General features: G+C 36.8%; 1 protein-coding gene across 1 annotated transcript in view; it reads left to right on the top strand.

Moving 5' to 3' along the window:
- LOC102597657 (putative white-brown complex homolog protein 30) overlaps positions 1–15,255 on the top strand; it is a 19,096-nt gene extending 3,841 nt beyond the window's left edge. Inside the window, exons 7-14 of the mRNA XM_006354281.2 lie at positions 6,885–6,958; positions 8,041–8,945; positions 10,347–10,643; positions 11,347–11,784; positions 12,301–12,449; positions 12,890–13,179; positions 13,273–13,403; positions 14,939–15,255. Coding sequence (XP_006354343.1) covers positions 6,885–6,958; positions 8,041–8,945; positions 10,347–10,643; positions 11,347–11,784; positions 12,301–12,449; positions 12,890–13,179; positions 13,273–13,403; positions 14,939–15,095 — 2,441 coding nt within the window. The 3' untranslated portion in view covers positions 15,096–15,255. The remainder of the gene's footprint in view (positions 1–6,884; positions 6,959–8,040; positions 8,946–10,346; positions 10,644–11,346; positions 11,785–12,300; positions 12,450–12,889; positions 13,180–13,272; positions 13,404–14,938) is intronic.
- The last annotated feature ends 1,334 nt before the right edge of the window (positions 15,256–16,589 follow it).

Raw genomic sequence — 16,589 nt, 5'->3', positions numbered from 1 at the left:
TTATTATTTTTATTTTTATTATTATTATTATTATTTTATTTTATTATTATTATTATTATAAATAATTTGTGGTGGTAAAGAAATATGTGAATGATAGGAAAATATTATTACTTATGGATGTAAAATATAAATTTATTTTTAAGTATAAAAACCTTAAATTAATCAACTTTTTATCATGTTAACAGCTTAAAGGGTATTTCAGACATTTTGATTAAAAAAAGTGTTTACCAACACTTATTTGCCAAACACATCAACAACTTTTTTTTCAACTGCAACACTTTTATCCAAACACATAACTACTTATTTTTAAAATAAGTTACAGCACTTTAAAAAGTTACTTTTTTTAAGTCAATCCAAACGGGCTCTATATCTAATGCTCAGGATGAGTAGTAAAAGCTGAGAGAAATATTGGAGAAGAAATATTATTGAATTGTGTATCTACGTTATTACATTGAGATTCTATTTATAGACACTACAATAGACTCATTTTCCAACTAGGATTCTTATTCCTCTTCCTATTCTAAGTAGGATTACATATAATTATTCCTATTCTAACACTCCTCCTCAAGTTGGTGCATACAAATCATATGTACCTAGCTTGTTACAGATGTAATTATTACGAGGACCGGTGAGGGACTTGGTGAAGATATTTGCAAGCTGATGATTTGATTTCACAAATTTCATAACAATGTCTCCTGGGAGTGTATCTTTTCTCAGGCAAAGTGAAAGTCAATCTCAATGTGCTTAGTGCTTTAATGAAATACTAGATTTGATGTGATATGAAGGGCCGCTTGATTATCACACACAAGTTCCATCTGACCGATTTCGCCAGATTTTAGCTCTCTCAGCAACTGTTTGATCCAAACTAGCTCACAAATTGTTGCAACCATTGCTCGATATTCTGATTATGCACTAGATCGAGCAATCACACTTTATTTCTTACTCTTCCACGACACCAGATTACTTCCTACTAAAACACAATATCTGGATGTCGAACGTCTACCAGAGGGTGATCCTGCCCAATCAATGTGTGTATATCCAGTGATATGCTCATGGCCTTAATCCTTGAAGAGTAATCCTTTACCCGGAGTTGACTTTATAAATTGCAGAATGCAAACAACTACATCTCAATAGCTATCACAAGGGGAAGTCATAAATTGATTTACAACACATAGGAAAAGAGATGTCAGGTCTAGTCACTGTGAGATAATTCAACTTTCCAACTAGTTATACCTTTCAGGATTAGTGAGTGGCTCCCCTATCCTGGGAGGAGTTTAACATTCGGATGCATAGGAGTGTCAATGGATTTACGTCCCATCTTTCTTGTCTCCTCAAGAATGTCTAAGGCATACTTGCGTTGAGAAATAACAATACTTGATTCAGACTGAGCCACCTTAATACCTAGAAAATACTTCAGTTTGCCAAGGTCTTTAGTATGGAAATGCTTAAAGAGATGTTGCTTCAAATTAGTGATACTATCTTGATCATTGCCAGTGATAACAATATCACCAATGTAAACAACCAAATAAATACACCAATTTGGTGCAGAATGCTGATAAAACACAGATTGATCAGCTCCACTACGAGTCATGCCAAATTCCTGAATTACTGTGCTAAACTTTCCAACCAAGCTTGAGGAGACTGTTTCAGACCATAGAGTGACTTACACTATCGACATACAAAGCTACTAGACTCCCCCTGAGCAACAAAACCTGTTGGTTGCTCCATATAGACTTCTTCCACAAAATCGCCATGCAAGAAACATTTTTAATATTCAACTGATGAAGAGGCCAATGACGAACAACAACCATAGATAGAAAAAAAAGACATATGCTATTTTAGCCTCGAAAGCGAAAGTATCACTTTAATCAAGCCCAAATATCTAAGTATACGCTTTGGCAACATGGCGAGCCTTAAGCTGATTAACCTGACTATCAGGACCAATCTTGATGGTATAAACCCAAGGACAACCAACAGTAGATTTACCTGCAGGAAGGGAGACAAGCTCCTAAGTACCACTCGTATGTAAAGCAGACATCTCATCAATCATAGTCTGCCTCTATCTAGAATGAGAAAGTGCTTCACCTTTAGCATGAGGAATGGAAATAGAGGACAAAGATGATACAAAGGCATAATGGGGTGATGAGAGACTATAATAACTCAAGAAGGTATAATGTGGGCTAGCATTTTTAGTGGATCGTATACCTTTTTGAAGTGTAATCAGTTGGCTAGAAGGAGGCAAGGCCCTAGTAGGAGCAGGGTTCGGCGCATGACATGAATCATCTAGGACTAGTGTTGGACGTGGACGATGATGATAAGTTAATATTGGTGGCACTACAATTTGAGATGTAGAAGTAACCGTAGATTCTTCAAAAATCGATATCGGTAAGACATGAGGTATGGGTAAGACCTTAGAAACATCAGGATGATTAGAAGAGATATAGTAAGGTTGAGATTCAAAAATTGTAACATCGGCAGACATAAGGTAGCGATGAAGATCAGGTGTATAGCAACGATACCCTTTTTGAACTCGAGAGTAACTGAAAAAGACACATTTGAGAGCACGAGGGGCTATTTTATCTTTTTCGGGGCTAAGTTATCAACAAAGCATGTACTCTCAAAAACACGAGGGGGGATAAAGTAGATATGTGACAAAGGAAACAGTATAAAAGATTAGGGGATTCTATTAATTAAATAACAAGATGCAAAGACTGGATCGCCCCAAAAATGTAGCGGAACATGAGATTCAATGAGTAGAGTGCGAGCAGTCTCAGTGAGATGCCTATTCTTCCTTTCGGCTATACCATTATGCTAAGAGGTGTACATAAAAGATGTCTGGTGAATAATTCCTTGGTGAGTCATAAACTCCTGAAATTGGGAGGATAAGTATTCTAATGCATTATCACAATGTAAAGTGCAAATAGGAACACCAAACTGATTTTGTATTTCAACAGAGAAACTTTTGAATATAAAAAATAGGGGAAAAGGACAAATATACCCCCGAACTATCATAAATGGTATGTGTATACCCTTCGTTATACTTTACGTATGTATATACCCTTGCTGTCAATTTTTTAGGCTGTGTATACCCTCAACCCAAACGGAGGGACACGTGGCATCATCCTAGGCATTCATCCGATTTTAATTTATTTACCAAAAATAAAATTAACCACTCAACTATCCATTTCTAAGATCCAATTAAGACCCGAATTAAACACCAAACCCAACTTAAACATAAAATCCTAATTTCCAAATTCGTTGGGCCCTGTTGTGATTCAATTGAGGCTTTTAATGTATAGTGTTGCTGAGGTGATTTCCCACAGAATTGCATTGTCAATTATCATTTTGGTGGCATGATGCGGCAGCGATGTCGTGACTAAGAACCATCAAGGGTGGCGCTGCCTTCAAATCCAATTTGGCCGTGTTCTTCTGTGTCTTTTAGGTCTTTTTGATGAGTTAGGCTTGCGATGGGGTGACACCTCTTTTTGCATTAGCTTCGTCGCCATGTCGGAGCTCCGTTGACGACTATCAAAAGAGATTAATGAACGATAACACTGATTCAATTTTTCTTTTGGAAAACTTAGATTAGAGGGTGGAGAACGATCCATCAGAAATTGAGGCAATAAGAAATTGTATGTCCCACAAATTGCAATACTGAGAACAAAAACAATTTCCCACAAAATTGCAACAACGGAGAATAATGCATAGATTAGAGGTGGAGGACAAATGTTTTGAAGGGTGGAGAACAATGCAATTGAGGTTAAAATCCTCAGTTGGATCACACAGTAGAATAATAATCTCAAACGCTGGCATATTGACGAATTTGGAGGCTGCTACCTGGCGATTTTGGGAACATATTTTTAATTCGGGTCTTAATTGGATCTTAGAAATGGATAGTTGAGTGGGTAATTTTATTTTTAGGTAAATAAATTAAATCGGATGAATGCCTAGGATGATGCCACGTGTCCCTCCATTTTGGTTGAGGGTATACACAGCCAAAAAAATTGACGACAAGGGTATATACATACATAAAGTATAACGAAGGGTATACACATACCATTTACGATAATTCGAGGGTATATTTGTCCTTTTTCCCTAAAAATAACTCAAAATGATCTTTCATTCAGGAAACCCAAGTGCATCTTGAATAATTATCAATGAAATTAACGAAATCCTAAGGGCGAACCCCAAATATCATAATGAACTAGATACTAAAGAAAAAATAGACTCTGAGCGACCTTCAGTACTACGTGAAAATGTAGCACGAATGTGTTTCCCAAGTTGACATGACTCACAATCTAATATGGATAAACTAGGCACCATATTCCGCAACTTGGATAGACCCAGTCTCCTAATCGTTTGTGAATTAGGTTTGGCGAATCTGTAATTGAGCATGTTGTGAAGGAATTTGAAGAGGTAAGATAGTAAATACCTTGTGATTCATGTCCTGTGACAATCATTTGTTCCATATTGCAGTCTTGCATGAGAAAAAAATCATAAAAAATGTTATGCCACAATGTGAGGCACGCTTCAAACGACTAACAAATGCCTGATTTAGGGGGACAGAAGGTAGGTTTAGATTTTCTAACCCCTTTTGGTTTTGTTTGGATCCCATTGGCTAAAGTAATAGCAGAAAGAGATTGCGGATAAGCAATATCAGACAAAAGTGATTTGTTACCAAAAATATGATTAGAAGTGCCTGAGTTCATGACTCATGTTCCAAGAGTACTAGATTGTGAAATACAAGCAAAAGAATTACCCGCAACATAAACACCAGGTTGAGCAACCGAAGCTACTTGTGGAGACGTTTTCTTACTTGCTTGATACTAAAGGAACTGATCATATTCTGTCTGAGCAATATGAGCATTATTGGATGGTCAATTAGGTTAAGCAACAGATGCTACTTGTGGAGATGTCTACGTACTTGCACGAGTCCAAATGAACTCATTATATTCCTTTAGAGCAATAAGATCATAATTAGGTGGTGGACCATGCATAATATAACATATGTCACGAGTGTGTCCAAGTTTATGATAATAACTACACTTGGATCAAGGTTTTCCAAAATGACCTCTTCCTCATCGATTCTCCATAGATTGATATGTTCGTTTTTCTATGGTTTGAGATGCGAGAATAGATTAGTCAATGGTGGGTGATGAAACTACTTTGTGACTGGGAGACACCAAAAGACGAAGTAGACAAGAGAATAATTCATCAATTGTAGGAGCTGTAGCACTGGATAAAATTTGATCTTGCACGGAATCATGGTAAGTAGGAAGTCCAGCAAGTGTAAGAACAAGAAATAATGTTTGTCTGTGCTCTTGTTGTTTATCCACGTTTGCAGTGACTGGCATTAACGTTTTAAATTCCTCCATGACTGCATGTACCTGTCTAAAGTAAGTAGACATATCGGATTCTTGTTTTTGTAAGTTGGTCATCTGAGATATCACATAATAGAATTGAGATATGCCATTAATGTATAAAACACGAGCTTTTTCCCAAACTGAATAACGTGTCTGGATTGGGCGAAACAAGGGCATCAACTTGGAATCAATAGATCGCCATGGGAGACTACATAATTGAGCATCAACTTTCTCCCATTGTGCTTTGGCCTTTGCATCTTGCTCACTAGCCTTTGCCTTTTCATTTACCACACAAACATTGCTCGTTAAGTAGTTTTGGACAACTTGATCCGTGCACCACAACTGAACTGAGGAAGCCCAAGCTAAATAGTTTGAGCTTCCCATTAGTGGTTCTAAAGTGATCATAGGGCTTGAACTTCCTATATTTTTGGAGCCAAGAATATCAACCCCGAACGACATATTGTGAAATTAGAATTTTCTCTCACAATAAATAAATAAATAAAATTGGGGCACCCTTCGGGGTGGCCCAGTGGTTTGGGCTTGGGACTTCCATGTTGGAGGTCTCAAGTTCGAAACCCCTTGCCAGCGAAAGCAAGGGGTTTGCCTTCTGGGTTGAGCTCGTCGCACCGGGCTTGCCTAGTGCAGGTTACCTCTCCTATGTGGTTTGCGAGCTATTGCATAGGAGCGGGGGTTTTACCCTGTGCACACCCAAAGGGTAGCGGCTGCGGGTTTCCCTTGTCATAAAAAATAAATAAAATTGGGGCCAGAATCTGTCTCCCAGAAATATATCTGACTGCCGGAAAAAAAGGTCAGCCTTGGAATCAGGAAAGCATTATATGGTCAGCCTTGGAATGAAGAGGCGACCCCACTGGAAAAAGAGAACTGCTGAAAAATGGCCAGAAAAACTGCTGGCAGAAAATTTGATTCACTCGGACTGCAATTTAGGTCACCGGAAAACTGTATAGTGACGGCTGATTTCACTGTATGATGGATTATTTTCTCACAATTGATCTGATACCATGTGAGAAATATTGGAGAAGAAATATTACTGAATTGTGTATCACTGTATCTACATTATTACATTGAGATCCTATTTATATACACTACAATAGACTCCTTTTCCAATTAGGATTACATATAATTATTCCTATTCTAACAAAAACAATCAACAAAATTTTATCTGCAACCATGAACTGCAGTCCATTCTTTAGGATCTCATCTACTCCACTTTATTGTATTGAGCCGGTCTTGGCCTTTAGTTTCCACCTCTCAGTACTTTTGAGATACTTATAGAGTTCCATATTAGTTGAGGGTATGGGTTGTTGTCTCAACTTAATTGTATAGGCTAACAGATAACTTATTTCTTAGGCAAACAGTATCCAAATTTCTGATTTTAAAAAGTGTTTGAATATCCAGATAGTTTTTTCATGAATTACTTGGGGATCTGTTAAGCTATTTTTGCTTTATGTTCACTATGGCAACAAACAAAGATGTTAATTTTTGGCATTTTGACCATTGCAGAATGCATCAAGTTGAGTAATTGCCACAAACAATCAGACAAACAAAAGCTGCATGTAATTGGTTTTATACTTATTGTAAGTGGCCTCTTACTTAGTTTAGTCTATTGCTTTTACTTCTTCATGAAAATACACTATTTTGCTCTTCTCGGCTTTAATTTATCTGGCAAAGTAATCTTGGGGCTTCTGTTCAAACTGTGTATCTCTCTATCTTTAAATTGTTCTGGTTTTCACTTAATGAGTATTTACCAAAATCTGTCACAGTTTAAAGTCTATGTTTGAGGGGGCTTAGTGTCACGTCCCAAAATGGGAGGAGACATGGCACGGCATCCGATGCTTGCCAACTTGCAGCGAGCGAACCGATTTAGTTTAGTGACTACCCACTTCGATCCCATACTTCACAATTCAATTAATTAACAATAATAATTATGAGAGAAATAACTCCATTAATGATCGAAGTGCATCAACATAAACTTAAAACTATGTATGTTAGAGACAAAGGGAAACTCATAAGGTTAATTTCTACTTGCACATTTAGAATGAGAAGGGAGGTAAAACTTTCTGAAATGCCCATAGCCACTAAGATATACGAGTGGTTGACAACACACGCATAAGTTAGACTCTACAAGACATGGCTCCATAGACTCCCTAGAATACCTTAAACCTAGAGCTATGATACCAAGTTTGTCATTTGCAATTCGAACTTCTCTTTTCAAGATTATTAGATTTTCATTCTCCCACACCTGTACCTCTGAGTCATACCATACATGTATCTACATGTTCCATAATATACTTCTTAATCAGTCGTTCTCATTGGTATACAAAACAATATTTCCTATATTTGTTAGCATGCTTAGGTGTTAAACTTAAATTGGAATTTTCAGGGACGCTATACTTTAGTCATTTTCCCTTGTCAATCTTGTAAAAAAAAGGAAGATGTTACTGTGTAGAATAACACTTTATGTTAGAAAACCTGTCTCATATTCATTGTGTTAGGATTTCATAGGAGATTATAAGGTGTTGAATTATTTCAAAATTTTCCTTGTCTATCTTTTTCATTGTAGAATCAGAGACCAACTCTTTTATTCTGAATTTAATGATTGATTTTTTAAAATTGAAGTTGTTGCATAGTATCTGACCTCTTTTTACCTTACATGTAGGGTGCTTTGAGTTTTATACTGATCATCTTTTATAATTGCTCTGATCAAGTCATAAATACTAAGTATCAAAGAGTCGCCAAGTCCAGGGAGGCTGCAGCAAGACATGCGCGAGAAACTGCACAAGCAAGAGAAAGGTGGGGATTAGTAAAAGATGTTGCTAAAAAACGTGCTTTTGGATTGCAACAACAGTTATCTCGCTCATTCTCAAAGAAAATGAGCGTGAAGCAAGGAGCAAGAGGAGCTTTCAACCTACCTAAAACTAATGATGAAGCATCCATACCACCTAAAGGTTCTAGCAGCTCAGCTGGAAAAGGAAAGAAAAAAGAACCCAGTGATCTCACGAAAATGATGCATTCAATTGAAAATGAAACAGACAATATGGAGGGGTTCCATATGCAGATTGGAGATAAGAATATAAAGAAGCAAGCGATCAATGCTAAAAAACTGCACACTAGGAGCCAAATTTTTAAATATGCATATGGTCAGCTTGAGAAAGAGAAAGCTATGGAGCAAAAGACTAAGAATATGACATTCTCGGGAGTTATCTCAATGGCAACTGATGATAATACTGAGATCAAGACTAGGCCTCCCATTGAGATTGCTTTCAAAGACCTGACCATTACTCTAAAAAAGAAGCACAAACATTTGATGAGGTCTGTTACTGGAAAACTTATGCCTGGTCGGATTTCTGCTGTCATGGGTCCATCTGGAGCTGGGAAGACTACTTTTCTTTCTGCGGTGGCTGGCAAGCTAACACAATGCACATTATCTGGGATGGTTCTCATAAATGGAAGGGCGGAATCTATCCACTCATACAAGAGAATTACAGGTTTTGTTGCCCAAGATGATATAGTCCATGGAAACCTCACTGTGGAAGAGAACCTTCGATTTAATGCAAGATGCAGGTATCAGTTAGAATACACACTGCATTATCTTCAAGAGACTGACACTACTGGGAAAATAACATCCAATTTTTCTTCTTTTTAAAAATTCTTTTGTTTGTTGAAATGACATTATTTTGAATTGTTATATTGCCTTCCGTATTTCTTTGAACTTCTAGTTACCAAGTAAGTTGAAAAGATAATTGAAACAATTTTCACGTTTTCCAGAGTTCTCTAAAGATAAAATTTTTTTAAAAAATGGTAGAAGATCTTATCAATTAGTGAAAACTTGTGATGTTTCATTTATTTTTCTTACAATTAATCTTAATTAGGATTTAGTTGCACTTAACACTTAAGCTATTGGTAAATGTGTATATATTCTCCAGAAGTACATAAACTTTGATAACTCTTTTAGTTTTTCACTCATGGTGATATTGTGTCTTCTAAGGGTCATTGTCATCTGCATTAGTGCATCTCATCAAGCATTCTACACTTAGCAAGTGTTTATATGGCACTTAATATCTGTAGTTTCTTGTCCTTCAATTTTTTTACTATCTGTTGTTTTTTGTACCTCGATTATCGTATTAATTTGTTGTAGTTTCCGTTTTGTTACTATCTGCTATATTTGTTATTATCTGTTATTTCTTGTACTTCTGTTACTTCTTTTCGGGACTGTTTTCCTTGAGCCGAGGGTCTACTGGAACCAACCTCTCTACCGCTGAGGTAGGAGTAAGGTTACGGTTCTACCCAGTGCCAGGTGCCATATCTTTACAATGCTTTTAAATTTGAAGTGTTCAACTAAACATATATATTTGTATTTTTTTCTCCCTTTGCGCCTTTTTTCATTAAAGCCCATGTTTTATTTGCGCTTTGCGCTAAAAGCCTCCACAGACGTTAGAGCTTTTTTGCACTTTTAGCTCTTGATAACACTGGCTTTACCCTCCCCAAACCCTACTTTGTGGACTACACTGGGTATGTGTTTGTTGTTTGCCTTGTGTTTTGCAGCAACAACTGGTTTCTTCTCTTTTAAATCTTCGTCTTATGAACTGTTATGTAGGGTGTGCTAATCTTAGGTTATACATGCTCTATTTGGAATATCCACAAGTTACACGCCCTGAGTTTGTAGTTGAAAATGTGGGCCCTAATGTATAATAACCTTATCTATTCCTAGTTTGACGTGTATAGAAGGTTCAAATCATAAGCTGTTACTATTGTGGATATGTCACGAAGGCTCTATTAATTTTATCTTTCAACATTGTCTTAGTTGAAAATTTTGGCCTTCATGCATTATAGGTTTTGCTCATGCATAAGATGTTATTCCAAGTTTACATTCATATCAAGTTTGATTAACTTGACATCTAAATGTTCATTATCATTTTCTTATTGCCATTTTATGTCTTCTGCTGAACCTTCAACATCGTAAAGACTAGCTGCAGACTTGCCAAAGGCTGATAAGGTTCTTGTAGTCGAGAGAGTTATTGAATCATTGGGTCTTCAGGCAGTTAGAGATTCGCTGGTTGGAACTGTAGAGAAGCGTGGAATTTCTGGTGGCCAGAGGAAACGAGTGAACGTGGGGATGGAAATGGTCATGGAACCTTCACTGCTAATCTTGGATGAACCTACATCTGGTTTAGACAGCTCATCCTCAAACTTACTTCTTAAAGCTCTTAGACGTGAAGCTCTTGAAGGTGTAAACATTTGCATGGTTCTTCACCAGCCAAGGTATGTGGAGTTTTTTCTCCCCAGTCAACTTCTAGAATTCTGCAGAAACTAGATATGCAATTTAGTAGTTTTATTTATCAAAAAAAGTTTGACTTTTATATACCTTCCTTGAGTTATAAATAGTGGATCAAGGGGTATTTGAAGCCTGTTTACAACTATACAGAGACATATATGTTGGAGATAAATAATTTAAATAAAAGTGTGATCTCTCTAGCAACTTAAGCTTTTAGATTAGTTGGTTACACACTTCGACTTGGTTCGAGTTAGAGTTTCGACGTGCTTGGCTCATGAAAAGGATTCAAGTCCGCACGTGAGGGGCGTGTTGGAGGTATAATTAATTAAAAGGTGTGCTCTCTCTAACAAATTAGGCTTTTAGATAAGATGGTCACACACTTCAACAGTAAAATTACACCACAAAAATGTAATTTCCCTCTACCTAAATAAGTAGTTCTATTAAAACAGGTTAATATAAGTTGAGAAATTTAGATAGTTAAAGATGCTTTTGCTTTTGTGTTTTCCCTTTCTTGCTCTATCAATTTGTGTTTCCAGTTCATAGAAAAAAAATTGAGCTGGCTCAGTAGGTATGCCTTTTGAAATCATGTGACCATTGAGACTATGTTGCAATGTAAGGAAGAATTTCGTGCTGATATTGGCTATATTGTATTGTAAGTATGGTAGAATGACTTATTCTTCTGTCCTTCAGCTATACCTTGTACAAGATGTTCGATGACTTGGTACTTCTAGCCAAAGGTGGTCTTGTTGCATATCACGGCCCTGTGAAGAAAGCAGAAGAATACTTTGCAAATCTTGGAATTGCAGTACCAGATCGTGTAAATCCTCCTGACCATTTCATTGACGTCCTTGAGGGTATGGTCAAACCAGGTGGAGGTGTGACCGTGGAACAACTTCCTGTCCGATGGATGCTTCATAATGGTTACCCTGTACCCCCAGATATGATGCAATTGTGCGATCAGATTGCAATGTCCTCCAAGGGTGTTGCAGCAGCTCCTGACCAATCTTTTCCTGTTGATGCATGGCATGAGAAGCGAGATTCTCTGTCTCATGGCTTGTTAAAATCCCATGACTTGTCTAATAGAAACACTCCAGGCGTAAACCGGCAGTATAGATATTATCTTGGAAGGTATTGTATCTTATGCTATCCAGATTCATGTTATATTTCCCCTACTACAGTCTCTTCATTCTAAAATTGTCAGTGACTAACAAGAGTCATGACATGAAAATATATGCAGCTAAAATTTCTGCCACTCTCTCTGGTCCAACAACTGGCAAGAGAAGTAACACAGAGATGTTGAATCAGATATTGAAGATTTATCTTCAAATATCTGTTTGGCCATAGAATTTGATCAGATTTTGAAAATTGGATCAGAACTTTAAAAGTTTTCTAAGTAAAATGCATGTCGAAACACAACTTCAAGTTACAAAATTCGCAACTCAATTTTTTTATGTTTCAACTTCAAAATCTTTGGTCGAACGGGAGCAATTAATTGGTTTGTCTGAAACTTGATAGAACTAAAATTTTTTTTATACAAATAATCAAGGGAGAATGAGACATTGGTGTAATGCAATGATGAAGCTTGTCACAGTTTTCTGACGCAAGTTATTATAAGATAATGTTTAACTCGATTACATTCTTCAGGGTTGGCAAACAGAGATTGCGAGAAGCTCAAATACAAGCAGCAGATTATTTAATCCTCTTGGTTGCTGGAGCATGCTTAGGAATCCTATCCAGCCAGAAGGGTGACACCTTTGGATACTCCGGCTATACGTATAGTATCATTGCTGTGTGTAAGTGGACTACTTGCTAAATCCGAAACCAAGACATCTTCTAGCTGAATATATTTATCTTAGATATGGGTGCATTTAACTTGCTTTACTTTCTAGGCAATATGATTCAAAGTTAATTGATTGCCTCAAATCAAAAGAACACTTGTATATTCACCACATATAGCCATCTATTACTTGTAATACAACTTTTTTTTTTATATCCGTGGTGTCTGGGTCAGCTTGTACGCACCTCGGCTAATTCCACTAGATACATGTCACCTCCCAACAACAACAGGTACCAGGTCACATATGGGAAGAAATCACCTAATTTTTTGACTCTATTGGGATTTGAACCTGAGACTTCATGGTGCTCAAATGTGTTGTGCTATTCTGTTCAAAATACTCGGCGATTTTACCTGCTTTATGTCTCTCCTAATTTCATGATGCTTCTTGAATTGCAGCACTCCTCTGTAAGATTGCAGCATTGAGATCCTTTTCATTGGACAAGTTAGAATACTGGAGGGAGAGAGAAAGCGGCATGAGCAGTCTAGCTTATTTCCTTTCTAAGGATACAATAGACCATTTCAATACTGTTATAAAGCCTTTGGTTTACCTGTCTATGTTCTATTTCTTAAATAGTCCAAGATCATCCTTTGGCACCAACTACCTCGTTTTCCTCTGCCTTGTATACTGTGTGACTGGCATAGCTTATGTGTTTGCCATCTGCTTTGCACCTGGACAGGCACAATTGGTATGTACCACAGTCACGTTCTCCATTAATATGATGTATTTCTTTTTCCTGACTCTTTATGCTGACAAGCTTCTTCTTGCCCCATTCGAACAGTGGTGTGTTCTTGTTCCTGTTGTTTTGACTCTCATTGCAAACCAGGAACCAGACAGTACTGCCGGAAAATTAGCTAAGTTTTGTTACCCAAGGTGGGCTTTGGAAGCATTTGTTGTTGCAAGTGCGCAGAGGTTGGTAGTTCATATTCTCCTCTGGTTTCTGTAAACTGCTAGATCATAATGCGGAAGTATATATTTGTTGCTCCCTCATCGGCATTCTTAAGAGTTGAGGTTGTATTCTTGTCAGTAGGCGTTGTTGCATCGATACTTAGGAAACTATAAATTGATGCTCTGATAGCACCAGCTCTCAGAACTTTTAACATGCTTTTCAGTTTTCACCATTCACAAGGCTGTAGAAATTTAGACTATTGCCTTTACATCATTTATTCCCTGTCCATAAAAGGCATAATGCAATCTGTTTCGGCTTTTTTGTTTTTAACTTTCAAGAAAACCTTCACTCTGACATGGTCAAACAAATAGAATGACCAATTTTCGGCTATGTTGCTTGAACTCTCAAAATATGTTATCATACCCGTGTCGTGTCCTCCAAAAATGCACTACTTTTGGAGGATCCGGCACGCGCCCGACTAACATATTTGAAGAGTCCGAGCAACATAGATTTCATGTTGTTGTTGATCACATTATGCTAGCATTTTCTCATCTGTTTGGCTATGTTGCTCGGACCCTCCAAAAATATCGTCATACCCGTGTCTTATCTTCAAAATATGCACTACTTTAGGAGGATTTGACATGCACCCCTTAGACAATTTTGAAGAGTCCGGGCAACAAAGATTTCTGATTGTTGTTGATCACATTAAGTTGGCATTTTCCCATCTATTTGGCTATGTTGCTCGGACTCTCCAAAAATATTGTCAGACCTGTGTCGAAACCTCCAAAAACACACTACTTTTGGAGGATCCAACACGCACCCGTTAGACATTTTTGAAGAGTCCGAGCAACATAGATTTCATGTTGTTGTTGATCACATTATGCTAGCATTTTCTCATCTGTTTGGCTATGTTGCTCGGACCCTCCAAAAATATCGTCATACCCGTGTCTTATCTTCAAAATATGCACTACTTTAGGAGGATTTGACATGCACCCCTTAGACAATTTTGAAGAGTCCGGGCAACAAAGATTTCTGATTGTTGTTGATCACATTAAGTTGGCATTTTCCCATCTATTTGGCTATGTTGCTCGGACTCTCCAAAAATATTGTCAGACCTGTGTCGAAACCTCCAAAAACACACTACTTTTGGAGGATCCAACACGCACCCGTTAGACATTTTTGAAGAGTCCGAGCAACATAGATTTTTTGGTTGTTATTAATCAGATTTTGTTAGCATTTCCTCATCTTTTTGGCTTTGTTGCTCGGACTCTCTTTAAATGTTGCATTACCTATGTTGAATCCTCCAAAAATGCACTCACCGTTTCTAGAGGATTTGGCACGCACTAATTGGTGTTCTTGGACTTGAAGAGTCCGAACAACATATATTTTTGGTTATTGAACACATCAGATCAGCATTGGGTCATATATTTGCCTTTTTGGTTGTTGATGACATCTAGTCAGCATTTTCTCATATGTTTGGCTATGTTGCTCGGACTCTCCAAAAATATTGTCGTTCCTGTATCGGTAGGCACTAATTTTTTTTTTTGTTTCTCTTCAGATATTCAGGAGTATGGTTGATAGCAAGATGTGGCAAATTATTGGAGCTAGGCTTTGATGTGCATAGCTGGAATACTTCTCTAATTTTACTGATTCTCACTGGTGTAGTTAGTCGTTTAATAGCTTATGTTTGTTTAGTATGTCTTAAAAAGAAATAAACCATTTTTTTCTTCTTAACATATATTTTACAACAAGATTAAAAAAAAGAAAAGGCATAGGTTTAGGGGCTTTTGGCATATAATGTATATTACAACAAGGTTTTTTGACAATGTGCTAAAGTAGCTTCTTCATTGATGGAATGGGAGAAGGGATGATTTTTTCGACAAATAAAGTGAAAGTCCGATGGACTAAGCTCTCGTTAGGGATCCTGGGAAGGGGACGGGTTGTATACAATTATTGCATTTTTGTAAGAGGTTGTTCTAGCAACTTTATGATCTCGCTATGTACAATGACCTTGGAAGGGTTGGATCATGCCGGATATTGCATTTCTACTAAAATGACAGTCCGAGTACTCTAAGCTTCCATTGTGTGCAGTGTTCATGGAAGGCTGGACCATGTTGGGTTGGGTCGGGCCATATTAAATGTCTCGAAATTCATTAAAAAGACGATAAAAATGGAGTACCTAATAAAGTCTGAAGGCTAATGTGAAGGTAAACCCTTGATTTATGTGATTAAGGAAGGGTTTTTTTTTAAAAAAAAAAAAAAAGTGGCATTAGGTGTGTGATTTGATGTTTAACGAAGTGAAATGAAAATTATGTGAGATCAGAATTTAATTTTATCAAAAAATCTGGATTCGACTTTTATCGAAAGATGAGAAATATTATTATTATAGTGATTGTTCTTCTTTATTTGGTAAGTTCTTGAAAGGTAATAACTAATATGATATACAAAAATTGATTAGACACCATCGTTATATAATTGGCAGATTTTATACTTAACATGAAACATGTTTAATTAATCATTTGTTAAGAGATGCATAATTATTTTCTAAGACTGTTCCAAAGTTTATTTATTATACTACTAGTACTCTTTTGAACCTACTGCAAAAATCAAGTATATTACACTTAAAAGTAGGAGGATATAATTGTTGGGTTTAAGTTTAATTAAAGGTGTGAATAGGAAATGAATGGTTGCAACTCTTTTGAAGGGTTGCGATTTTTATGAAGGGTTGTGACCTTTACGAAATGTTGTGTCTTTTTTAAAGGGATGTGACCATTCGCAAGGTTGCACATTTTTCAAAGGGTTGTGACCTTTCTGAAAGATTTCTCTTTTTCAAGGAGTTGTGACCTTTTCGATAAGACACAATTAACATATTTTCATACTATTCTTTGTTGGCTATAGATAGAGAGGTTTTATTTCATTTTTCTGCATTCTTCCATACATTTCTTACCAACAAAATCGATCGTGTCTGCGTGTGTGATCTCGTTGCTGTCTTTTTGAATTCGTTGAAATTATTGAAGTTTGAAGCACCGCTACTTCTTTAATGGTTAATCCATTTTATCTTAGGAGGAATTAATCTACAACCTCGAATACTTGAGGATATTAAATTTCGTAAGAACACAGTAATTTTTTGTGGATTCAGATAGTTCTTTTCATTTTTTTATTTTTATTGTTTCCGATTTGCTAATCTAATGAATACATGAGACAACAAT

This window comes from Solanum tuberosum, unplaced genomic scaffold (assembly GCF_000226075.1).
Source record: "Solanum tuberosum cultivar DM 1-3 516 R44 unplaced genomic scaffold, SolTub_3.0 scf00177, whole genome shotgun sequence".
NCBI lineage: Eukaryota > Viridiplantae > Streptophyta > Magnoliopsida > Solanales > Solanaceae > Solanum > Solanum tuberosum.
The sequence above is the reverse complement of the archived record's forward strand: the minus strand, read 5'-3'. Positions and strand labels throughout refer to the sequence as shown.